This window comes from Amphiprion ocellaris, chromosome 6, assembly GCF_022539595.1.
Source record: "Amphiprion ocellaris isolate individual 3 ecotype Okinawa chromosome 6, ASM2253959v1, whole genome shotgun sequence".
In the NCBI taxonomy this organism is placed as follows: Eukaryota; Metazoa; Chordata; class Actinopteri; family Pomacentridae; genus Amphiprion; species Amphiprion ocellaris.
The window spans coordinates 1017631-1044135 of NC_072771.1; the positions used below are offsets into that span (position 1 = coordinate 1017631).

Below are 26505 nucleotides of genomic sequence, written 5' to 3' on the forward strand. Positions count from 1 at the left end.
TGTTCATGTGATTGCAGGTTGTTTGTGTTGAAGTTTATGTGATTGCAGGTTGCTTGTGTTGAAGTTTATGTGATTGCAGGTTGCTTGTGTTGATGTTTATGTGATTGCAGGTTGTTTGTGTTGATGTTTATGTGATTGCAGGTTGCTTGTGTTGATGTTTATATGATTGTAGGTTGGGGATTTGGTCCATTGAAGCTTCTTACTCGGATGATTTCACCACAGCAGCGAGAACTGACTTCGATGTTAAAGAATACGGTAAATTATAACATCCATAGCTCAGCAGTGGTATTATTAAAGTATAAATGATGAACTGTTACCATGCTGTGCTAGTTCTTCCCAGTTTCTCCATCCACATGGAACCAGAAGCAAACTACATCAGCTACGGGAGCTTTAACCGATTCAGCTTCAAGGTCTCAGCGAGGTGAATGAACTTTACCAACAATGTGTTCAGACATTTGTACAGTCTGAATGATTGGTTAGCTGAAACTGGTGTTCCTCCTGTCTCAGGTATCTCCACGGAGCTCCGGTGGCTGATGCTGAGGTGTTTCTGCGCTACGGCTATGTTAGCGGGAAAAATCCTCCCGTTATCATCCCGAAATCCATCACCAGAGAAAGAGTAAGAACTTGACTTATCTTCTGAAAGGAAACCTGTATCTTCTCCAATTTGTCTAAATAATAAAAGTCAGAAGAACCTCCTGACACATTTTCATACTGAGGATGCAACATATTAAAGGTTAACACCTCCCAGAAACAGGATTTTACTCAACACTGGGTCTTACTGCATGTGTAGTTTGATAGTTTGGTTGGTGTTGTTTGTGTGTCTTCTTCAGTTGTCATCTTCAGGTGAAGTGGACGTGATTGTCAACATGCAGAAGGTTTTGTCCAATCAAGATGGACCGAAAGACCTGAATGGTGTGGTGGGAAAGTATCTGTATATCGCTGTTCTGCTGGAGGAGAGTACAGGTACCGAACATCAGCCAAGCAATGAATTCAGACACTTAAAGACCAGTAAAAGAACACCTGGCTATCAGATATAAACTAGATTTAACAAATTTCAAATTATCATGACAGTGTTGAGTTTCCAGTGACTCCCATAAACTCTGAATCATTGAAACATGAATATTTGGCACAAAAAACAACCTCCTGTATTTTGGTTCTTTCATAGATTTATCTGAAATTACAACAAAATCTGCTGGATCATAAATATACAAACAGAAATGTTAACAATTGGCTATATTTGTCCGTTTCCTCCTCAGTTCGGTTCTTCTGGTTTCAATCTTCTGGTTTATCTTTGACTCCTCTGGACACTATACCTATCGTCAAGCATGGAGGTGGCAGTATCATTATCCTATCAATTTAACTGACTCAAGTCTGAGTCAGAAAGACAACACATTTAGTGGAACGGCACCAATTCTGGTGCCATTCCATATTTGTCATCTTTCTGACTTGATTCTTCAGGTTCTTGATGGGTCTAAGTCAGGACTTTGGGGAGACCAGTCTAGAACCTTCATTCTAGTCTGATGGAACCATTTCTTTACCACGTCTGATGTGTGTTTGGACTCATTGTCTTGTTGAAACATCCAGCTGTGTCCAAGATCAACCTTCTGCTGATGGTTTTAGGTTTTCCTGAAGACTGTGGAGGTGATCCTCCTTCTTCATTATTCCATTTACTTTGTGGAAAGCTCCAGTTCCACAGAGCATGACACTGCCACCACCATGCTTGGTGGTAGGTTTGGGGTTGTTGGGGTTAAAAAAAAAAAAAATCTGTCAAAGACAGTCTGAAACCAGTCCTAAACCAGTCCTTAAAAGGTCTAAAACCAGAACCAAAACCAGACCTAAACCAGTCCAAAACAATTTTAGAACCAGTCAGAATACAGTTAGGAAACCAGTTCTAAAAAAGTCTAAAACCAGTACAAAACTGGGACCAAACCAAACCTAAATTACTCCTTAAACAGTCCTAAAATCAACTGCAAATCACATCCAAAACCAGATCCCAAACCAGCCCAGAACCAAGACTGGAACCAAACATAAACCAGTCCCAAGAAAATTCAGAACCAGTCCAACATGCAGTCCGAAACCAGTCCAGAAGCTCTTCTAGAAAATCCCAGAGCATGATACTGCCACCTCCATGCTTGATGGTGGGTTTGGTGGTGTTGGGGTTGAAGGCCTCACCTTCTCTTCTCCAGTTAGATTAAAACCACTTTCTATGTCACCAAAACTGATATTTCAAATTGCTGTTTGTATATTTATGACCCAGCAGATTTTGTCATATATCCAGAAGACATTTAATGAATCTATGCAAAAACCAAAATACAGGATTGTTTTTTGTGACAAAGATTGGTGTGTTTCAATGGTTCCATCATAAAAAATTCTGAGTTTTAGGAGTCACTGGAAACTAAAGGCTGCCATGACATATATGGTCTATACAACTGGATCTTTGAAATTTTGGTTCACCACCGTAAATCAAATAACAGGAACAATCAACAGGTTAAATGGGATGGATTCATCCCTCACATCTGAAGGTTTGTCACCTGGTTTTGTTCCTCAGGTGGAATCAGTCAGGAGGCGGAGTTTGCTGCTGTGAAGTTTGTTCAATCTCCATACCGACTGAGTCTGGTGTCAACGCCTCCATTCATCAAACCAGGACTCCCCTACAACATCCAGGTCAAAAATATCATTTATTAGTTCATAAATTTCTGTTATTATGATGTTGGGATGTTAAACAGGAACAGCAGCTGAGCTAACTGCTAACAGTTGTTTTTGTCACTTGATTCTGTCTTTGTTTAGATTTCTGTCAGTAAAAATGTCATGTTCTGGTTCCCCTGCAGGTGTTGGTGAAGGATCACCTGGACCAGCCAGTGAACCGGGTTCCGGTCCGCCTGGTGGAGCGGCGGCTGTTCCGACAGGGGGGGGAGAGCGAGGAGATGCCTTGTCCCGACAGCGCCAACAGCCAATCAGACGGTCTCGCTGTCTTTATCTGCAACACACCGAGTCAGGGAGTCCGGGCGGTACTGAAGGTGAGGAGGATGACGAGGAGTTTAATTAGTAGAGAGGGAGGAGCTTAACCCTGACCTGGAGGAGGGGAGGCCTTCAGCAAATCTGGATCAGGTTTGTTGTCTCGTTAACCAATGACAGAGAAAAAATTAAACCAGTAGATGATCCTTGCTGAGCAATCAAAATGTGAGACAGCTCAACAAAAATTTGACACAAAAGGATCAAAAAGGACACAAAAACAATGAAAATTTGACACAAAACAAACACAAAAAGACCAAAGTGACACTAATGACCAGGAAAACAGTAAATAACCATAATTTGATGCAAATTAACCTTAAAAAGATCTAAAACAGTGAAAATGTGATGTAAAACACCCTTTAAAAAGACGTGAAACAACCAAAAATTTGACACAATGACCACAAAAATGCAAAATAAGCAAATTGTGACTCAAAATGACCCCCAAGAGACGTAAAACTTAACTGTGACATTAAACAATCACAAAACCGGTACAACAACCAAAACATGACACAAAACTGTCACAGCCACTGGAGGTGATCAGCGCTGATGGCAAGCAGCTGCTGATAGGATGCAGCTGCAGCTCATCCTGATCACTTCCTGTATAAAGACCGTCTCCCCACACAGTTCGGTGGGATTCTACTAGGAGTCACAGACAGCGGGGCGTGACCCAGTCTGGAACTGCCGGTGCAGCCTGCCGTTTTTCCCTGCCGTCCCGAAGGACGTGGACCCCTGCCGCCCTCGTGAAGAAAGGGCATAGTGAGTTTTTTGGCCTGAGTGGCATTTTTGTCTTTTGTTGTGAATAAAGCCCTGTATAATCACTCCTGCCTGCCGTCCGCTTTGTGCTGCTCTCACTTTGGGTTCACACCTGCCCACGCACCGTAACAAAAACAACCTTTAAAAGATGTAAAACCATGAAGATGTGACGTTAAACAACCAAAAAAAGACATAAAACGGCCAAATTATGACTCAAACTGAGGAAACGTGACCGCCAGAACTGCTCTTAGTCCAGATGCTTTGGGGACGTTCAGACTCTGCAGCTGATCGTCGATTCGGTTTGATCCAGTGTTGTGTTTGATCCAGGGTTGTGTGTCATGTTTGATCTGGTGTTGTGTGTTGTGTTTGATCCAGGGTTGTGTGTCGTGTTTGATCCGGTGTTGTGTTTAATGCGGTGTTGTGTTTGATCCAGGGTTGTGTGTCATGTTTAATGCGGTGTTGTGTTTGATCCAGGGTTGTGTGTCACGTTTAATGCGGTGTTGTGTTTGATCCAGGGTTGTGTGTCATGTTTAATGCTGTGTTGTGTTTGATCCAGGGTTGTGTGTCGTGTTTGATCCAGTGTTGTGTGTTGTGTTCCAGTTTGAGACGGCCAACGTGGCCCTGCCGGCAGCCAGTCAGGCGGCTCTGACCCTGGAGGCGTCGGCCTATCACAGCCCCAACCAGCGCTACCTGTACATCGACACGCCGCTGCTCGGCCACGGCCTGGAGGTGGGACACTACGCCAACATCAAGGTGTACTCGGCCACGCCCTCCTACCTGGCCATCAAGGCCCTCAGCTACCTGGTGAGTGGACGCCGCCGTCAGAGTGATGGTGCTGTTGCCACGGTTACTGATGTCACGGCTGCCTCCTCAGGTGCTCTCCAAAGGGAAGGTGGTGGACTTTGGCAGCAGGAAGTTCGTCTCCAGCGCCGACAACAAGCAGACGCTGAGCTTCGAGGTGACGGGGGCCATGGTCCCGTCGGTCCGGCTGCTGGTTTACTACATCCTGTACGGGGAGGGGACGGCCGAGCTGGTGGCCGACTCCGTGTGGCTGGACGTCAGGGCCAGGTGTGTCGAAGGACTGCAGGTACGAACGTCTCAGAAATACGTCCTGTTTTAGAGACAGACGGCCGAAGACTTAACGATGTTTCTCTGTGTGTCAGACGGACGTGTCTCTGCGCAACCAGAACCTCAAACCCAAGCAGAACCTGCAGCTGAACGTCAGAACCAATCAGAACGGCCTGCTGGCTCTGTCAGCCGTAGACTCGGCCTTCTTCACACTGAGACCCAACTACAGAGATCCTGTTTCCATGGTAACGCCAGAAACATCCCATCTTCACCCGCGGACATTTCTGTTTCCTTTGAGTGACATCAAAGACACACAAAAACACACAAAATGACCAACAGAGTATCAGTGTCTGTCAGATGAAGTTGTGTAATGGTGATTGTGTCTCTGTGAGATGACGTTGTGTAATGGTGATTGTGTGTCTGTGAGATGATGTGTAACAGTGACTGTGTGTCTGTCAGATGAAGTTGTGTAACGGTGATTGTGTGTCTGTCAGATGATGTTGTGTAATGGTAATTGTGTGTTTGTCAGATGAAGCTGTGTAACGGTGATTGTGTAACGGTGATTGTGTGTCTGTCAGATGAAGTTGTGTAACGGTGATTGTGTGTCTGTCAGATGACATTGCGTAACAGTGATTGTGTGCCTGTTAGATGAAGTTGCGTAACGGTGATTGTGTGGCTGTGAGATGATGTTGCGTAACAGTGATTGTGTGTCTGTCAGATGAAGTTGTGTAACGGTGATTGTGTGTCTGTGAGATGACGTTGTGTAACAGTGATTGTGTGTCTGTCAGATGAAGTTGTGTAACATGATTGTGTGTCTGTGAGATGACGTTGTGTAACGGTGATTGTGTGTCTGTCAGATGAAGTTGTGTAACGGTGATTGTGTGTCTGTCAGATGATGTGTAACGGTGATTTTGTGTCTGTGACATGATGTTGCATAACAGTGATTGTGTGTCTGTCAGATGAAGTTGTGTAATGGTGATTGTGTGTCTGTGAGATGATGTTGTATAACGGTGATTGTGTGTCTGTGAGACGACGTTGTGTAACAGTGATTGTGTGTCTGTGAGATGAAGTTGTGTAACGGTGATTGTGTGTCTGTGAGATGATGTTACATAATGTGATTGTGTGTCTGTGAGATGATGTTGTATAACGGTGATTGTGTGTCTATGAGATGACGTGTAACAGTGATTGTGTCTGTCAGATGAAGTTGTGTAACTGTGATTGTGTGTCTGTGAGATGACGTTGTGTAACAGTGATTGTGTGTCTGTCAGATGAAGTTGTGTAACGTGATTGTGTGTCTGTGAGATGACGTGTAACAGTGATTGTGTGTCTGTGAGATGACATTGTGTAATGGTGATTGTGTGTGTCAGATGAAGTTGTGTAATGTGATTGTGTGTCTGTGAGATGAAGTTGTGTAACGGTGATTGTGTGTCTGTGAGATGCAGTTGTGTAACGGTTTCCTGCAGGTCTTGCGTCACATCGAGCAGAGTGACCAGGGTTGCGGCGGCGGCGGCGGCAGAGACAGCGCCGACGTCTTCCGATTGGCCGGACTCACCTTCATCACCAACGCCAACGCCCAGCCAACCAGCAGCAGTACGTGGGTCATGTGACACGTCCAGGTGTAGTGCAGGTGAAGCTGCCTCTGGTTTAATGAACATGTGTGTGCAGGTGAGCCGTGTACAGCTGCAGTCCGACCAAAGAGAGCTCTGACGGAGGAGGACAGGGCGAAGAAAGGTGAGACTCCACCTGTTTACTAAGATGGTAGAACGTGTTCCTCAGAGCAGAACCACTTCCTGTTGTACGTCTGTACGTCCTGCTCCACCCTTCAGTGTTCAGCTACAGTACCGCTCTGAAGTTTAGAGAACATGGACTTACCACGGACCAGTGAACTCCTTAGGTTCTGTTTTGATGAGTTAAGCTGGGAAAACATGTGGTTCTGTTCTGTTGGTTTAGATGGTAGAACGTATCCAGAGTTGTTGTTGGTTTAGATGGTAGAACGTATCCAAAGTTATTGTTGGTCACTAAACGTTGTGTGTTTGTGGTTCTAGTGGCGAGTTACGGTTCCGTGAAGACCTGCTGTGAAGAAGGGATGCAGTTCATCCCAAAGAGCGTCACCTGCCTCCAGTTCGCCAAGCAGAAGTACAGGAAACACCCTGGCTGCAGACGGGCCTTCAGAGAATGCTGCGAGTTCTACCAGCAGAACCTGGACCAGAACCACAACCTTGTCCTGGGTCGCCATGGTCAGTCTGGACTGAAACGAAGGAAGCTAGAAACTGAATCTGAGTTTTAGACGGAACTCAGACTTGAATAATTTTGTGAAAAGATTGAATTTGAATTACAAGAACAGAATTTAAATGCGTCTGTTGTGTATCCGTGTTGTGTATCCATGTTGTGTATCCGTGTTGTGTGTCTGTTGTGTATCCGTGTTGTGTATCCGTGTGGTATGTCTGTCGTGTATCCGCGTTGTGTATCTGTGTGGTGTGTCTGTTGTGTATTCATGTTGTGTCCATGTTGTGTCTGTTGTGTATCCGTGTTCTGTATCCGTGTTGTGTGTCTGTTGTGTATCCATGTTGTGTATCCGTGTTGTGTGTCTGTTGTGTATCTGTGTTGTGTGTCTGTTTTGTATCCATGTTGTGTGTCTGTTGTGTATCCATGTTGTGTGTCTGTGTACAGATCTGGGTGCAGACTTTGACCAGGTTCCTTCTCTGGTGCGGAGCTTCTTTCCAGAGAGCTGGTTGTGGGAGGTTCAACCGGTCAGGTGACACAAATAAAACACAACTAAACAAACACTCAGTTTTATATTAACTGTTTTATATTAACTGTTTTATCTCAACTGTTTTATTTTAACTGTTTTATCTTAACTGTTTCATCTTAACTGTTTTATTTTAACTTTTTTATATTAACTGTTTTATTTTAACTGTTTTATATTCACTGTTTTATTTGAACTGTTTTATATTAACTGTTTCATATTAACTGTTTTGTTTTAACTCCATTATAATCAGTTAGTGGAAGATTTGATCAGAACAGTTTAGGTTTGATAAATTTCTATTTTAACCATTTTACTTTATCTGTACATGCCTCCATCGCCAGCATTTCAACAGATTATTTAAAGTTTTAATACACTTTGTGATTGTTTTGTTTCTCTTTGCGGTTGTTTTGTGTGTGTTTGTATTTGTTTTTTGTCTCACTTCTGGTTGTTTTGTGTTTCTTTGTGGTTTTTTGTGTGTCTTTGCAGTCATTTTGTGTCTCTTTGAAGTCATTTTGTGTCTCTTTGTGGTTGTTTTGTGTCTCTTTGCTATCATTTTGTGTCTCTTTGTGGTTGTTTTGTGTCTCTTTGCAGTCATTTTGTGTCTCTTTGTGGTTGTTTTGTGTCTCTTTGCAGTCATTTTGTGTCTCTTTGTGGACATTTTGTGTCTCTTCTGTTTGTCTTGTGTCTCTTTGTGGTTGTTTTGTGTCTCTTTGCAGTCATTTTGTGTCTCTGTGGTTGTTTTGTGTCTCTTTGCAGTCATTTTGTGTCTCTTTGTCGTTGTTTTTCATCTTTGTGGTTGTTTTGCATCTCTTTGTATCTTTGTAGTTGTTTTGTGTCTTCTGTGACAAACATGTTACTGTTGTGTTTTTGTGTTTTGCTGACTAGCTTTCATTCACTCTCAGTTTCAGCTTAATGTAACTTTTTACTATAAAGTCTAATCCTGACTCTTCATGTGTCTTCAGCTCATCTGTCCATGAACTCTGGAAATGGGAGAAGTTCTCTCTGGACTTCTTGTGTTTTAGGTTTGGGTCTTCCAGGATGCTGTTGTCGGTTCATGTTGTATTTCGTGTGTCTTCAGTTCAGGTCAGACGTTCTTCAGTCGGCCTCTTCCAGACTCTCTGACCACCTGGGAGGTCAAAGCTGTCGGCATGTTCCAGAACGGTCAGTTCCTGGACTTCAGTTCCTCAGTTTCAGGGTTTTACATTTTGTTCCTGTTTTTATTACCATCAGTCTTGGAGTGTTTGTGTGACTTACAATGTTTTCTATCTGTGTCCGGGTTTAAATAAAGTTCGGTTGAATCCGTGTGCAGGTATATGTGTTGCGGCGCCGGTCCAGGTGTCGGTCAGTCTGCCGCTCAGCGTGGACGTCCCGCTGCCCTATCAGGTGGTCCGAGGAGAGCAGCTGGAGCTCAGCGGTTCTGTTTACAACCAGCTGCCTGACACCATCAAGGTACCAAACACACGGCATCCCAGTACCAAACACACAACATCACGGTACCAAACACACGGCATTAAGGTACCAAACACACAACATCACGGTACCAAACACATGGCATCCCGGTACCAAACACACAGCATCAAGGTACCAAACACACAGCATCAAGGTACCAAACACACAACATCAAGGTACCAAACACACAACATCAAGGTACCAAACACACGGCATCCCGGTACCAAACACACAACATCAAGGTACCAAACAAATAGCATCCCGGTACCAAACACACGGCATCCCGGTACCAAACACACAACATCAAGGTACCAAACACACAGCATCAAGGTACCAAACACACAACATCAAGGTACCAAACACACAACATCAAGGTACCAAACAAACGGCATCCCGGTACCAAACACACAGCATCAAGGTACCAAACACACAGCATCACGGTACCAAACACACGGCATCACGGTACCAAACACACGGCATCACGGTACCAAACACACATCAAGGTACCAAACACACAGCATCAAGGTACCAAACACACAACATCAAGGTACCAAACACACAGCATCACAGTACCAAACACACAACATCAAGGTACCAAACAAACGGCATCCCGGTACCAATTATACCTCATCCTGGTACCAAACAAACGGCATCCCGGAACCAAATATACCTCATCCCGGTACCAAACACACAACATCAAGGTACGAAACACACAAGATCAAACACAAAGAAACAGAATACAAACACGACTCCACATAAAACCACCCCAGAGACTGGAATTAAACTGAAAGTGTCCTCTCCGTCCTCAGTACTGTGTCACACTGGAAGTCGGTCCGGCTCTCTGCCTGCTTCAGTCCCAGCCCACCTCTGGGGGGCTTCGGTCCACTTCCTGCAGCTATAGCACCCTGCCTGCAGGGGGCGTCGGTGCGGTGACCTTCACCCTGCTGGGCCTGGAACCTGGAGAACACAGCCTGACCTTCACCCTGAAGACCCAAGGAGGAGCCCGAGATGTCCTGCAGAAGAAGCTGAGGGTGGTGGTACGTATACCTGGAGAACCTGAAGAACAAACATGGGGGAAATATTCCAAACCACAACATACCATCTCCAAACCAATCTTAAAAAGTCTCGCCTGAAAAAAAATTCCAAATTCAGTTTGTGCTGCTTTTGCTTTGCTTGAAGTTCATCATTTCCAAATTTAAATTCTGAAATCCAATTCTTGCTCAGAGTCAAGTCCTGCGCTGTTCAAGATGTTGATAATTAATCATAAACTGAGTTAATAATTTAGCCAATTAGAAGTATATTAACAGATAAGAAGGTGCTGATGTCAGTGTATGTAGATCAGCTGTAGTTCCTGGTTGTTCCACTAGGTGGAGCCTCTTCCTGTTTAATACTGTAGAGACCAGAGGAGGCGTCACTCAGACTACAGTTCATGTTGAAGCAGAGAGCATTGTGGGAGTTTAACAGCAACGGGCACTATGACAAAGACTTCTGTGGAGGTTCATGACCTTCAAACATCTCAGCTGATCTCCAGTCACATACTCATGGATTAATGTCACAGTTCCTGTACAATGAATCACAAAGCAGGCAAGGTGCTCAGGTTCAGGTGGGTGATGGATTGCTGATCTATCAGTTGTCTAGAACTCAGTATCACAACGTCCACACCTGGAGGCGGGTGCGTCCTGGTTGTTAATGGACCATCAGCCATGTGAGCCGGACTGACTATAAACTTCTAAAAGTCCCATCAGTCAGTTAGAAGTGAACAAGGACCTTGAATGGAGGTGGAACGTCTTCAAGAACCTTAAAGAGAGTCCAGCTGGTTCCTGCTGAAGTTCTGAGGATCAAAGATTCATTCAGATATGAGGGAACTATGGATTAACAGGCTGAAGGTCCGTTACAGCAACTGTTGGAAGAAGCTAACAGCTCCTTGATCTCCAGGCAGCTCAGATGAATGAGCTGCCAACAACTCTATCTCACAGACCAACAAGAAGATGAATCCTCCTGGATGCAAAAACGACACAAAAAGAAGCAAAGATGAGACAAAAAGAAGCAAAAATGACACTAAAAGATTAAAAAATTAGACAGAAAGAAGCAAAAATGACACAAATAGAGGTAAAAATGTCTATCTCAGAGATCAATAAGAAGATAAATCCTCCTGGAGAATGCAGGCATTGATCCCACTACCTCTCGCATGCTAAGCGAGCGCTCTACCATTTGAGCTAATTCCCCTGTAAACCCAGTAAAGGTGGAGCTCCTCCTCCATCCTCCTCCTGCCTCCATGGTTCTATTCTAGTGATGGACTCATGTTTCAGGTCCAGAGAACCTCTGTTGACTCTATACCCAGAGTTCAGATCACTGGGATGATGACGACCTGAACACCAGTCAGACTCTCATCTATCAGGAGATCTAGAACTCTTCTGAAGCTCCTGATGTCAGAACATGGAGGCTGTTCCAGCCAATCAGTGCTGAGCACAGAAGTCCAGTAACAGAACATGGTTCTGGTCCAAATCAGTCTGGATGTTCTTTTAAATCATCTCCCTCTGGGAGGATCAGTACTTCCTGAGGATGGGATGGAACCCACACCTGCAGAGCACAGTGGATCAGCGGTCCATGGCCTTAACCACTGGACCACCTGGTCTGTAGCTGCTGAGGTTCAGTCAGACTGAGTTCAGACTAAAGTAAACTGTCACATTAATCCATGAACAGCTGACTGCTACGTTTTCTGCTCCTGAATGAAACATGAGTCCATCACTAGAACCATGGAAGGAGGAGGAGGATGGAGGAGGAGCTCCACCTTCACTAAGTCTACAGGTGAATTAGCTCAAATGGCAGAGCGCTTGCTTCGCATGCGAGAGGTAGTGGGATCGATGCCCACATTCTCCAGGAGGATTTATGTTTCATGTTCAAAGTTCCTCACAGATGAAGATAAAAATGTTGTACACTGACTGTTCTGTTTTAGTAGAATCATGTTTCTGGAGAACGAGGTGCATCTGGGAGCAGAGAATAAATAACAGAGACTTCTGTGGAGGTTAATGGCCTCCAACCAGAGCTCACATTAAACAGGAACGGTGGTTCAGAAGAACGTCATCAGCAGATAGAAATGTCTTCTTCACTGTCATTAATGATTATTGACTGATAACATGACCAAGGAAACAGATTAAATTTCCTGCTGTAGTTTGTGTTTTCAGTGCAAAATGTTCCTAAAGTCTCTTTGCTTCTGGACTCTTGAATCAGAGATCTTTATTTGGGGAGGATCAAGTAGCTAACTTTAGTTTAAGATGAGAAAAATGGAATAAAAATCTCTTGGATCTCCTGGATATGAACTCAGTCTTTCCCTGTAATGTTGGTTGTGTTTGCAGCCTGAAGGTGTGAGACAGGAAGTTTATTCTGGAGGAAGACTCGACCCTCAGGGACTCTACGGTACGTAAACTCTGATCTGCAGCGTGATGTTCCACCTTCAGGTTCCTGAAGTCAGTCTGTTCTCTGTGTTCCAGGTTCAGAGAAGAGAACAGTGGAACTGAAGAACCAAGTTCCAACCAACATCGTTCCCAACACAGCAGTGGAGAGAATGCTGACGATCAACGGTAAGACGGATCTAGAAAAACACAGCATACAGCAGCTGAATCCAGATTCAGATCAGATCCTTAAAGCAGTCTGTTACAACCCGGCTCCACAGTTGCAACAAAAACTCGGAGACAACCACTGTACGGTGAGAAAACAAAGATTTATTGCTAACTAAAAGCAGTCCACAATGCCGTCAAGGCCCAAACGACACAAAACCCCAAACGTGAGGCTGGAGCTCCACAGACACCAGCTGCTGTCAGCGAGCCCCGTCTAGACTGGAGAGGAGAGCAGTTAAATGCAGCTGAGCCACTGATTACAGGTGTGGCTCAGTCAGGTGACGACCCTCAGCTCCTGATCAGGCACATCTGGTGTCGAGACGAAGGGTCGTCACACACACCCCCCCTTAAGACGATGCTCCTCCTGAAAAATCTGGAACAGCCGCATCAACAATACCAACACAAACTCACTGCTTTAAGTTGAATTGGTCAGCAATTTCCCACACCCCGGAAACTGTACAAACTCTTATACTGACAAATTTCAGTCGACTGGACACAATGTCCAAGCTATCATACTCACCAGTCCTACGTAGACCACTCCAGGAAACCCCTCATCTCCATGCTGCACCCAGCAACCTCTGGTGGCAGGAGGAGCATTTTTAAGAGTGTAGGAGGAGAAACAAACAGGGACCAGGAGGACCCCGCATGAATCCAATGAGCACAGTTTTACAAACCAGGGGCTCTGGACCAACAGCCACCACATCTTCAGAGCTAATGTGGCATGCATCCAAACAGTGGGACAGTAAAAACACAACTATGACCAACATTCGGTTACCAGTTCATGCTCCCCTTCACAGGACTGATGCTGCAGGGCATAGGCTTAAACCGACTGACGACCTGGTTAACCTCAGCCTCACGGTCATACCAGCACTCTTTACTCAGAGGAGGGGAAAGCTGGCTTTTCCTCGCTTTAATATAGAGAGACACATCCCGTTTCATGTGAGGCCAAAAGAAGTGCTTACAGATGTACCAGTACATCTTGCGTACCCCCAGATGTCCACACCGACCATATGATGTCCTCAGTACCTCCCCCTGGAACACTGAAGGCACAACAATCTGAAAAACAGGATCACCAGTGAAACCTTTCCCATTTGGCACCCATTTTCTTAGCAACAGGTTGTTGTTTACCAGATAACCTGGTGCAGAACTCTCCCCATGTAAGAGCCCAGAATTAAACATTGCACTGAGGGAGGGATCAGCTCGTTGTTCTGCTGCCAGGTCACTGTGAGAAACAGAAGGAAAAACATCAGGTAACCCAACAGTGAAGGATCCACTATCCTCAGTACCACTCAGCTCAAGGCCTGATTCTGCTTCTCTGGCCCACACGGTCCGGGCAGCTGTACCGCCACCAGGAAAACATTCTGCAACACCAGGAGAAGCTGTTACCACAGGTTGAGGTGGACCATCAGCCCACACACGGCTACCAGCCAGGTCATTCCCCAGAATAACCTGCACCCCCTGGACTGGTAGAGCCGGTCGCCCCCCCATGGTCACCTCACCCTGAACCAACCCACAGTCCAACCTCAGTTTATGAGCTGGAACAGGCAGCACATCCAAATCCATTCCCTTCATCAGAACGTTATCACCAGTAGCAGTGAACTGAGAGAACGGCAGCACAGAACTCACAATATATGAGCGGCTCGCTCCAGTATCTCTCAGGATTTTAACTGGTACTTTACCATCAGTACCTACCAGTGACACGTAGCCATCAGACACAAAAGCTGAGAAGTCAGACTGCAACCTCCCATGGACCACTGCAGATTCCCCCTCAACTCTGCGAGAACAGACCCCAGGAGAGAGAACACCAGTTAACCTCCTGCCAGGAGCAGCGAGCGCCACAGGCTCCACCTGCCCACCTTCAGGATTACTCTTTAACGGACACTCAGCCTTCTAGTGTCCCCTACCTTTACAGTAGTGACAGATGTTCTTCTGGTCCCCCTGTGCCTGACTACACACAGACCTATCTGTTCTACTTTTACCAGATTCCGGAGCTCGATAGTCATAAGGCCCCCGATGAGTTAATACATAATCATCGGCGAGGGCTGCTGCTTTCTCTGCTGTGTTCACCTTATGTTCACTAATATAGATGGCAATATGTGGAGGAACTGAATCCTTAAACTGCTCCAAAATAACTAACTCACACAGAGCATCAAATGTATGAACATTTAGTGAAGAACACCACCGATGAAAATGTATACTTAGCTCCCTGGCAAACTCCATGTGAGTCTGGCGACCAGACTTCTCGCAGGACCTGAACCTCTGTCTGTAGGCCTCAGGTACCAACTTATAGGCCTTAAGAACAGCGGTTTTGACCGAAGTATAGACCCTGCTGTCTGCAATACTGAGTGCACAATACGCCTCCTGAGCCTTACCTGTGAGAACACACTGCAGGAGTAACGTTCTCTCAAAGAAAAGAACGTATCAGGATCAGGTTCACTAAACGGAGGAACCAACCGCAGATTCGTGGACACATCAAATGAAGGTGGAGGACCAGACGAACCTCCAGGAGTCTGACCCACGACCCCAGCAGATCTCAGGCTTAATAAGTGCTCCTCCAGCTCAAGCTTTTTCAGTTCAACTTGTAACATCAGCAACCTCTCACGCTGCTCAAATGTTAAAGTCGAGCTGCTTGGAGCAGCTTCACCAGAAGCAGTAGCTTCACCAGAGTCTAACTCAGCCTCTACAGCCTGAACTTTAGGCTGGAGAACCCCTGCATCAAGTAGGTTCATTTTCAGGATGTGTTTCATATTGTCTTTAGATCGTTTATCACCTACATCCATTTTAAAGTACTCTGCTATTTTCACTAACTGCTCCCGTGAACAGCGGTCTAACAGCTCCTCTGATGGAGCTTTCAAAAAATCCTCCACCGAAGCCATGACTCAGCACAAACCGAATAACCACAATGATACCGACAGGTTTAATCAGCTGCTCTGTCTCGAAGCTCTCTGCAGCGGAAACAGCTGACTGGTCACCGTGGCTCCGTCCCTCTAACTGCCTCCACCAGAATCTAGCTGATCTCCCCCCTTGGTCTTCAGGTGCTACTTGTGGCGGGTATTTACGCACTGATCTCCCGCAGGCCCGGTGAAGCAACCGAAGATCGGCGACTCCACCTGCAGCCTCGGACGTGCTCCCGAGACAACTGCTCCAACCACGTTCTCACCACACTACCGACCCCCCAACGGACTCCAAGGGAGTTCGCTCTGAAGCCTAACAGGGACAGAACCACAGCGACTTACCACCGCTGTGCCGCTGCAGAAACACACGAACTCAGAAACGAACACAGTATCAGAGCGAGCACTTAACAGAACTCCAAGATCTGTCTACTCACCATACACGTGTCTCCGAACACCCAGAACGCGCCGATCCTCCTAAACGGAATGAATGAACAGGCCACACAGCGTCACTCCCGACACTACAAAGCACCTGAGTCATTCACAAAAATCACAGTCTCCGCCCACAACGGCACTCACACAGACCAGCTGCCGCTGTTTACACTGGTTGGACTGTTTGGACGAGCCCCCATTTGTTACAACTCGGCTCCACAGTTGCAACAAAAACTCGGAGACAACCACTGTACGGTGAGAAAACAAAGATTTATTGCTAACTAAAAGCAGTCCACAATGCCGTCAAGGCCCAAACGACACAAAACCCCAAACGTGAGGCTGGAGCTCCACAGACACCAGCTGCTGTCAGCGAGCCCCGTCTAGACTGGAGAGGAGAGCAGTTAAATGCAGCTGAGCCACTGATTACAGGTGTGGCTCAGTCAGGTGACGACCCTCAGCTCCTGATCAGGCACATCTGGTGTCGAGACGAAGGGTGGTCACAAGTCCATCGCCTGAACCACTGTGATCCTGGGAGCTGTTGTCAGGGGCGGTAACCTCTGGTAGGGTCTTCTAAGGCAAAATTCCAAAACCCCAATGAAAACACAAAAAAGGAGAGCTGCCACCTCACCCTGAACAGGGAGTCTGGGACCCTTCCTGGAGCCAACGCCAGGAGGGGAATTTACCAGGGAGTGAACTGGGAACATCTGGCAGAGTTTCTCCTGAATCCTGGGGAGGCTGAGACATGGAATCTGAGTGGGCCATGTTCAAAGCCTCGTTTGCAGAAGCAGCTGTTAGGAGGTGTGGTCAGGAGATTGTTGGTACCTGTTGTGACACCAACCTAGACACCTGCTGGTGGACACCAGCGATGAGGGAAACTGTTAGGCTGAAGAAGGAGGTCTTTTGGGTCTGGTTGGATCGGGGGTCTCCTGAGGCAGCAGACTGGTACCAGTCAGCCAATAGGGCTGCAGCTGTGGAAGCTAAAACTCTGGAATGGGACGAGTTCAGAGAGGCCATGGAGAAGAAGTTTCGGATGCCTCGAGGAAGTTTTAACAAACTATTCAACATCTCGGGATGGGGGGAGGGGCTTGGACCAGACTGAGTACAACCGAAGAGAGAACTGCTGACTTGGACTTGGTATGTTGTCAGGTGGTGGAAAGAGGACTTTTAGGACCTCCTGAAACTGCTGAGGACCATTTCTGTGACAGAGGTTGTCGAGTGAGTCAAGTTTCTCCTCAGTTGCAAGATGTGGGTGAGGTTCCCTCTGAAATGCAGAAGACTCTCAACATTGTTGGATTGTTTTTGCTGATTGAACCAGAACATCCTGAAGTTTTTAAAAGCTGAAGACTCAACGAGGATGGGATTCGAACCCACGCATGAAACCCACATCAGTTGAAGAGAAAATGGTCATGAAACCTTCAGTCTTGCTTAAAATATTCTGTCTGTTTATATTAAAATGCAGCATTAATCCCCTACTTCTCACATGCTAAGCTAGCTCGCTACCATTTTTGGCCTTTTGTTGGCTTCATTAGATAGGTTAGTAGAGAATCAGACAGGAAAGTAGGCAGAAGAATGGGGGGAAGACCTGCAGTAAAGATCCATGAGCTGGAATCAAAGTCCCGTCCAGTCCAGTCCAGTCCAGTGTAGCCCAGCCTAGTCCAATCTAGTCCAGTCCACTCTAGTCCAGTCCGGTCCAGTTCAGTCCAGTCTATTCTAGTCCAGTTCAATGTAGCCCAGCCTCATCCAGTCTAGTCCAGTCCACTCTAGTCCAGACCAGTCCAATCCAGTCCAATGTAGTCCAGTCTAGTCCAGTCCAGTCCAATCCAGTCCAGTCCAATGTAGTTCAATCCAGTCCAGTCCAGTCCAATCCAATCCAGTCTAGTCCAGTCCAGTGTAGTCCAGTCCAGTCCAGTCCAGTTTAGTTTTGGTTCCTGAAGGAGTTCCACCTTGTGTTGTGTCTGTTGGGAATTTACAGACTAAAAGTCCAGGAACGTGTTAATGTCTGGAAGCATTCTGTCTGTGTTCCAGGAGAGATTCTGGGTGAAGTCCTGTCGGTGATGCACAGCCCTGAAGGCCTCCAGCAGCTCGTCAACCTGCCAGCCGGGTCGGCGGAGGCAGAGCTCGGCGGGCTGGTCCTCCTCGTCCAGGTGTACCAGTACCTGGAGACGTCGAGGAGCTGGAACGTTCTGGGAGGAGACATCCAGAAGAACTCGGCTGACCTGAAGCGGAGGATCAGGGATGGTGAGGAGGCCGTGAGGAGAACCTGATGGTGAGATGGAGGTCGTCTGTTTATTCACTGTCCGTCTGTTGGTGCAGGTCTGGTCGGCATCAGTTCCTTCAGAACCGGAGAGTCCAGCTACAGCATGTGGGTGAAGAGAGAACCCAGCACCTGGTAGGTTCTCAGGCTGCTTCTAGAACAGAAATATGTTTTTTATTCTAGACCTTTAATGCGTTCCATTGTTCTGAGTCTTACTGACAGAAGATGTCTCTAAGTTCTGGTTCCTCAGAGCTGCAGGACTTTCAAATGAACCACAGTGAAGAAAAACGAGACAGAAGTTAGAAATACCAGAACCTGTCTGGATTCAGAGGGTTGACCATGACCAGTCGACTAATCAGAACTAATCTGGGGGTAATTTTGGAGACATCTTGTCATTTTAAACTGGTTTTGAGTCAATTTTGATCATTTTGGTGTAATTTTGGATGATTTTTTGTAATTCCAGACAGGTTTGGTGTCATTTAAGACAATCTTTTGAGAGTAAATTCAGGAAAAAGTGACTTATAACAATATTTTGTTATTTTAAGCAGATTTTGAGTCGGTTTTGGACGAATTTCTGTCGTTTTAAACAATTTTCACTTCATTAAGACATATTTTTATGATTTTAAGCAAATGTTGGGTGATTTTTGGACTAATTTGGGGGAACGTTTTCAATGATTGGACAATATTTTGACTTTTTAAGCAAAGTTTGAGTCATTTTAAATATATTTTCCATCATTCTGACTCTCATTCTAACTTAATGTCATTTCACTTCTTTCAGTGTCATTTCTACATCTTTTGGTGTCATCTTCCATGTTTTTGTGTCATTTTTACATATTTTTGTGTCATTTTTGCATCTTTTAGTGTTATTTTTGCATTCTCAGTGTTGTCAGATTCAGCTGTGTGTAGTAATTTCTGAGGTCGTTTTTTAATTTCTGTACTAAGAATGTATTAGTTTGAAGAACCAAGTATGCTGCTGTCAGACATCTTCTCTAAACGCTGGGATTTTTGAAATACAGTCCAGTGAATCTTTTGAAGCCCAGAAGCTGCAGAGAGGAACTGTAAAAACTGTCAGATTTTAAAGTCACTCATGGTCCTTGAACGTATCGTGTTTCACCTGCAGTTCTTTCAAGAAAAGGAACCAAATCCTAATATTTCATAAAATAAAGTTGTTTCATTATACAGGTTCCAGTTAATGTTTCTGCCAAAAATAAATATTTTGACTGTTTGAGTAATTTTAAACATATTTTTCATCATTCTAACTTAGTGTCATATTTGCTTCTTTGTGTCATTTTCACCTCTTTTAGTGTCAATTTTGCTTCTTTTAGTGTCATAATTGCATATTTTTGTGCCATTTTCACTGCTTTGTGTCATTTTTGCTTCTTTTCGTGTCATATTTGCATCTTTATGTGTCATTTTTGCAACGTTTTGTGCCATTTTTATGTCTTTTTGTGTCATTTTTGACCCCTCCCTGGGTGTTGTCTGTCAGGCTCACAGCTCAGGTGGTCTGGACTCTGTCGGCAGCAGATCCGCTGCTTTCCGTGGACCACCAGTCGCTCTCAGAATCTGTTTCCTGGTTGATCCGTAAGACCCAGCAGTCGGACGGGTCCTTCACTGATAAATCCTCCTTCAGAGCCAACAGAGTCATGGTGGGCTCCTCCTCCTACTGTTCATTCACCCTTTCAATCCCCATGAAGGTTTGTGTTTAAACTGTGCTCTGATTGGCTGCAGGCTGAAGGGTCGACAGCGGTGGAGAAGTCGGTTTATCTGACATCCTTCGTGTTGATCGCGTTACACCGAGCAACGAGTATCAAAGATCCCATCCTGCAGCTGAGAGTGAGACGACCTCCTACATCTTCTCTTCACTCTTTAAGATAAAATAAGACGTCTTTAATAATCCATCATTTAAAATCCAGCTCATAAAAGCTCCACAAACATCAGCTAAATGTGCTCCACAGGACAAAAAAAATAAATTCTGCACGCTTTGATTAAATCCCTTCCTGTTTTGTGACTTTTCTCTCAGTATCACGACGACAGCATGAACTCTGCAGCAAACTACATTTCCCAGCATGCCTCAGAGGTGAAGAGCATGTATGTGAAGGCGGTGGCGGCCTACGCTCTGACCCTCCATGACCCCAACAGCATGGCGGCCTCCCAGCTGTTTGGCAGCCTGGAGAACGTGGCTCGACAGAAAGGTGCTTTTTAGACGTCTGGATGCAAAGTTCTACCGTCATACAAGACAAGAACTTTATTTATCTCCAGAGGTACAGGAGGTCCAGGTTTATCTGTTACTTCATTTATAGTAGATACTGAAGGAATCATGCTAGAAGAGGAGACTGGGATCAGATGTAGGTAATGTTCTCTGTTAATGTTCTCTGTGTGTTTGTCCAGGTAACCCTGCTGAGCTCAGGTACTGGCAGGAGTCCAGCGTAACGACTGATTGGCTGAAACCCGACCAATCCAGTGGTCTGACTGTGGAGACGACGGCGTACGTCCTGCTGACTGCACTGCTGAAGGTTCCTTCTGCTTTAAATTTATATCTTTAATGGTCAGATATGTAAGCTGTTTATCAAACACTGCAGGGTTCCTGTAGTTCCTGTCTCTACCTGTAGAGGACAGTCTTCCTGTCCTTCCTGTCTCTACCTGTAGAGGACAGTCTTCCTGTCCTTCCTGCCTCTACCTGTAGAGGACAGTCTTCCTGTCCTTCCTGTCTCTACCTGTAGAAGACAGTCTTCCTGTCCTTCCTGTCTCTACCTGTAGAAGACAGTCTTCCTGTCCTTCCTGTCTCTACCTGTAGAGGACAGTCTTCCTGTCCTTCCTGTCTCTGGTCTGATGTATTGTTGTGTTGAAGGGGAGGATCCAGTACTCCAACCCCATCCTGTCCTGGCTGACCCAGGATCAGCACTATGGAGAAGGGTTCTACTCTGTACAGGTACGCTCACCTTGAAACCAGGTGCGACCTCCAGGTGTTAGTGTCTCCTGGTCGTCATGGTGACCTCTCACCTTTCTCAGGACACAGCTTTGACTCTGGAGGCGTTGAGCGAGTACAGCAAGGTCGTGTCCCGAGCCATCCTCAACCAGGACATCAACGTCCGCTACAGGTCCAAGGGTTCTCTCGGCCGAGTCCAGCTGAGCCAGAGCCGACCTGTGGCCACGCCCATCCAGGTGAGACAGGCCAGGCGGTGAGACGGGTACAGCTGCTGCTCTGCTGCATATTAAACACTTTTCCCTCCCAGGTAACAAAGAATGATGACATCACCGTGTCCACAGGTTATGGGAGGGGCGTGTCTAATGTGAAGGTGGGTGTGGTTTAGTTAGAGTCATTCTGTGGATGTTTACCTGAAGCGTCCCTCTAATCCGCTGCTCGGTCCCAGATGAGGACCGTTTACTACCAGACCACAGCGTCCACACAGACCAGGTGTAACTTTGACATCACCATCGAGGTGGCCGGCCCCAGTGACTCCGACAGTAAGTACTTGCACACCTGGACGTCTAATGGACAGGTGGCCAATGACACGCTGACTTATTCAGGTAAGATCAGCAGAGGTGTTCTAGCAGTAGAACCTCTTCAGCACCAAACTCCAGTCAGAAACCTGCAGATTTTACACTCATAGGACCATGAACCTCCGACTGGAACTAAAACTTTTCACTTGAACTCAAACCTCCTGTTTTAAACAGTTCAGACCCTCCGATCTAAAACCTTCTTCCTAATCTCAAACCTGCCACCCAGCAGAGAATGTTCAGCCTCATCTAGAACCTTCCACTGGAGCTTCATGAATCTCATCTGATAATCTTAGAATTCTTGACACCAAATCAGAAATCTGTTGATTTTACACCATTCTTCCTCTATAACTTCCTACCTGAGCTGAAAACTTCCACCTAATCTAGAACCTGCTTCTTGATCCTCCATCTAGACCTAGAACATCATCACCTGACCTCAAATCTTCTAAAACTTAGAGGTAGTTCAGAACCTGCTTGTTGACCTTGAACCTCCTATTTGACTTAGAACCTCCCACCAGACAGAACATTTACACCCAAAGTAGAACCTTCTTCCCCTAATGTAGAAAAGTCAACTTGACATGAAACCTTCTGCCAGATCTAAATCCTCTTCACCTGAAACATTCTACCTGATCTAGAACCTGTCCCTTGACGCAGAATGTTTATGTTTACTTACATGAAAATCCAGTCAAAGATTTCAAACACTGAACAACTATTTAAACTCCATCCTGGAACTTTCTGATCCTAAATGTGAATGTTCATGATAGCAACGTTCTAAGAAGTGCTCCTGTTTAGAAGATTACTTTTACTTTATTTATTTTATAAATCCTCAGTTCTTCTTTTCCATCTGACTTTGTTCTTCTGCTGCTCAGATCCCAGCTTCAGAGCTCCTCACCTGGTCGCCTGTGCAAAGTAAGAAAACGTTGTTGTAGATGTGCTCATTTAGGGTTCAGTGAAGGTTCTAGCTAGGTTCTAGAGTCTGGTGGACGTAGCAGATGAACTGTGTGTTGCAGGTATAAACCTCCTCCCAACGAGCTCTTCACAGAGTCCAGTCTGACCGTCATGAAGATCCAGCTGCCGACAGGTGTGGAGGCTTACCTGGACGACCTGAGACAGGTGAGCGCTGTTCTGACTCAGCATCCGTCCATGGATCCATCCGCTTCTGAAAGTAGTCCTCAACAAATGCAACATTCCCTGTTCTTTGAGTACCTGTTGTTGATCCACCTTTTCAAAGATGAACCTAGAACTTCCTACTTGACCTAGAACGTCCTTCCTTAGCAAATCAAATTCCAACCCTTTACTTGACCTAGAACGTTCAACCTGTTCTAGAAGCTCTTACCTGATGTAGAACCTTTTCACCTGACCTAGAACCTCCTGCCTGAGGTAAAACCTCCCACTAATTCTAAAACCTCTTACTAGACCTAGAACCTTTTCCTCTGACCAACAGCCTACTGTTCCTAAAGATTTTTACCTAATTTAGAACCTGCTACTAATAAAATTAGAACATGTAGAACATTTATATTCATCAAAGAACTGATCAAGAACCTCTTACCAGACCTGGAACCATTTCAACTTACGTAGAACCTCCTACAGTACTTAAACATTCCACTTAATCTAGAATGTTCTACCTGAGCTAAAACCCTCCTATTAATCTAAGACCTGTTTCTTGACTTAGAACCCCCAACCTGAACTAAACCTTTCACCTCATTAAGAGCCTTGTTGGATCTATCCCAGGGGTCACTAACTGGCGGACTGCGGTCCGGATCCGGACCCAGACGCCGTCTTATAGACCGGACCTGTAATCAGTAAACTGTAATGGGATTTTAAATTTGACCAGTCACTTCTGTTTTACCGGCACAGCTTTCCCAGTGTTTACGGCATTAGTTAGCAGCTCAGGAAACACACAGACCAATTACGTACGAGTTCAGCCATCCCACGTGATGCTACTCAGCCAATGAAGTCTCTGCATTCAGCTGCTAAACATCACAGCTCTGCGTTCAGAAAACAGTTGAGAGGTGAGGGACAGACAAAAAAGGAAATGAATAAAGCGACACCGAGAGGGAACTAGTCCTGCACATGCTGACCATGTTTGGCTCAACATCCAGCTGGAGGCACCTTTCTCAACTATGAACATAATCAAAACTGAATATGGTTCCAGACTGACCAATGAGCTCCAGATGTGTTTGAGAACGACCCTGACACCATTCAGACCACAATTCAAAATACACAATTCAAACAATACTGGCAGGGCAAACTGCAGCTCAGTTCTCCCATTAAGCAGCAGGGATATAAGGGGAGTAACAAGACAGGGGGAAAAAAATGTAAAAGTGTTCAATTGTTTACATTTTTTCAGATTTAGGTATTATTAAAGATGTATATAAGCTGGTTCAGGTTGCTTAGTCATTATTTTTTCAAGTTCTGCACTTAATTTTAAGATGTACAGTTATATCAAAAGTTATTTGTTAATAAATGTCAAAATGTTTTGGAACCGTACTGAATTTGTTTGATTTGATGATCAGTTATTGATTACATGCAGATAGTAATAAAACTTCTAGGTTACATCATCATATATCGCACTAATTGAAGTTAGACATTATGATGTTCCGGACCTTTGCTTTAATACATTTTCTCTGACTGGATCTCTTTGAATTTTAGTTGAATACCCCTGATCTAGAACATTCAACCTGACTGAGAACCTCCCTGCCTAGTATAGATTCATTTACCACAACAAGAATCTTCTCAACTCACCGAGAACCTCTTGCTTGTATTAAAAATGTTGACTTAACCTAGAACCTGCCAACTGATTTAGAACCTTCATGTTACACCAAAACCTGCCACCTGACCTAGAACCTCCTACCTGACCTAGAACCTGTTACCTGACCTATAACCTCCTACCTGACCTAGAACCTGTTACCTGACCTAGAACCTCCTACCTGACCTAGAACCTCCTACCTGACCTAGAACCTGTTACCTGACCTATAACCTCCTACCTGACCTAGAACCCTCTACCTGACCTAGAACCTCCTACCTGACCTAGAACCTGTTACCTGACCTATAACCTGTTACCTGACCTAGAACCCACTACCTGACCTATAACCTCCTACCTGACCTAGAACCCTCTACCTGACCTAGAACCTCCTACCTGACATAGAACCTGTTACCTGACCTATAACCTGTTACCTGACCTATAACCTGTTACCTGACCTAGAACCTCCTACCTGACCTAGAACCTCCTACCTGACCTATAACCTCCTACCTGACCTAGAACCTGTTACCTGACCTAGAACCTCCTACCTGACCTAGAACCTGTTACCTGACCTATAACCTCCTACCTGACCTAGAACCCTCTACCTGACCTAGAACCTCCTACCTGACCTAGAACCTGTTACCTGACCTATAACCTGTTACCTGACCTAGAACCCACTACCTGACCTATAACCTCCTACCTGACCTAGAACCCTCTACATGACCTAGAACCTCCTACCTGACATAGAACCTGTTACCTGACCTATAACCTGTTACCTGACCTATAACCTGTTACCTGACCTAGAACCTCCTACTGACCTAGAACCTCCTACCTGACCTATAACCTCCTACCTGACCTAGAACCTGTTACCTGACCTAGAACCTCCTACCTGACCTAGAACCTGTTACCTGACCTAGAACCTCCTACCTGACCTAGAACCTCCTACCTGACCTATAACCTGCTACCTGACCTAGAACCTCCTACCTGACCTATAACCTCCTACCTGACCTAGAACCTGTTACCTGACCTAGAACCTCCTACCTGACCTAGAACCTGTTACCTGACCTAGAACCTCCTACCTGACCTAGAACCTCCTACCTGACCTAGAACCTGTTACCTGACCTATAACCTGTTACCTGACCTAGAACCCACTACCTGACCTATAACCTCCTACCTGACCTAGAACCCTCTACCTGACCTAGAACCTCCTACCTGACATAGAACCTGTTACCTGACCTATAACCTGTTACCTGACCTATAACCTGTTACCTGACCTAGAACCTCCTACCTGACCTAGAACCTCCTACCTGACCTATAACCTCCTACCTGACCTAGAACCTGTTACCTGACCTAGAACCTCCTACCTGACCTAGAACCTGTTACCTGACCTATAACCTCCTACCTGACCTAGAACCCTCTACCTGACCTAGAACCTCCTACCTGACCTAGAACCTGTTACCTGACCTATAACCTGTTACCTGACCTAGAACCCACTACCTGACCTATAACCTCCTACCTGACCTAGAACCCTCTACCTGACCTAGAACCTCCTACCTGACATAGAACCTGTTACCTGACCTATAACCTGTTACCTGACCTATAACCTGTTACCTGACCTAGAACCTCCTACTGACCTAGAACCTCCTACCTGACCTATAACCTCCTACCTGACCTAGAACCTGTTACCTGACCTAGAACCTCCTACCTGACCTAGAACCTGTTACCTGACCTAGAACCTCCTACCTGACCTAGAACCTCCTACCTGACCTATAACCTGCTACCTGACCTAGAACCTCCTACCTGACCTATAACCTCCTACCTGACCTAGAACCTGTTACCTGACCTAGAACCTCCTACCTGACCTAGAACCTGTTACCTGACCTAGAACCTCCTACCTGACCTAGAACCTCCTACCTGACCTAGAACCTGTTACCTGACCTATAACCTCCTACCTGACCTAGAACCTCCTACCTGACCTATAACCTGCTACCTGACCTAGAACCTCCTACCTGACCTATAACCTCCTACCTGACCTATAACCC

At 45.6% G+C, this 26505-nt stretch overlaps 1 protein-coding gene across 1 annotated transcript in view; it reads left to right on the top strand.

The window, feature by feature from the left end:
* Positions 1 to 26505, top strand: part of c5 (complement component 5) — a 35765-nt gene that overhangs the window by 4675 nt on the left and 4585 nt on the right. The window contains exons 6-35 of the mRNA XM_055011563.1: positions 173 to 255; positions 331 to 421; positions 508 to 616; positions 831 to 963; positions 2549 to 2664; positions 2829 to 3017; positions 4366 to 4569; positions 4640 to 4852; positions 4929 to 5078; positions 6297 to 6423; positions 6499 to 6564; positions 6879 to 7070; positions 7504 to 7588; positions 8658 to 8740; positions 8889 to 9028; positions 9838 to 10065; positions 12385 to 12445; positions 12520 to 12609; positions 17994 to 18206; positions 18282 to 18357; positions 19709 to 19868; positions 19951 to 20055; positions 20243 to 20414; positions 20611 to 20735; positions 21071 to 21151; positions 21232 to 21384; positions 21456 to 21518; positions 21594 to 21687; positions 22590 to 22629; positions 22731 to 22833. Of these exons, the coding sequence (XP_054867538.1) occupies positions 173 to 255; positions 331 to 421; positions 508 to 616; positions 831 to 963; positions 2549 to 2664; positions 2829 to 3017; positions 4366 to 4569; positions 4640 to 4852; positions 4929 to 5078; positions 6297 to 6423; positions 6499 to 6564; positions 6879 to 7070; positions 7504 to 7588; positions 8658 to 8740; positions 8889 to 9028; positions 9838 to 10065; positions 12385 to 12445; positions 12520 to 12609; positions 17994 to 18206; positions 18282 to 18357; positions 19709 to 19868; positions 19951 to 20055; positions 20243 to 20414; positions 20611 to 20735; positions 21071 to 21151; positions 21232 to 21384; positions 21456 to 21518; positions 21594 to 21687; positions 22590 to 22629; positions 22731 to 22833 (3745 nt within the window). The remainder of the gene's footprint in view (positions 1 to 172; positions 256 to 330; positions 422 to 507; positions 617 to 830; positions 964 to 2548; positions 2665 to 2828; positions 3018 to 4365; positions 4570 to 4639; positions 4853 to 4928; positions 5079 to 6296; positions 6424 to 6498; positions 6565 to 6878; positions 7071 to 7503; positions 7589 to 8657; positions 8741 to 8888; positions 9029 to 9837; positions 10066 to 12384; positions 12446 to 12519; positions 12610 to 17993; positions 18207 to 18281; positions 18358 to 19708; positions 19869 to 19950; positions 20056 to 20242; positions 20415 to 20610; positions 20736 to 21070; positions 21152 to 21231; positions 21385 to 21455; positions 21519 to 21593; positions 21688 to 22589; positions 22630 to 22730; positions 22834 to 26505) is intronic.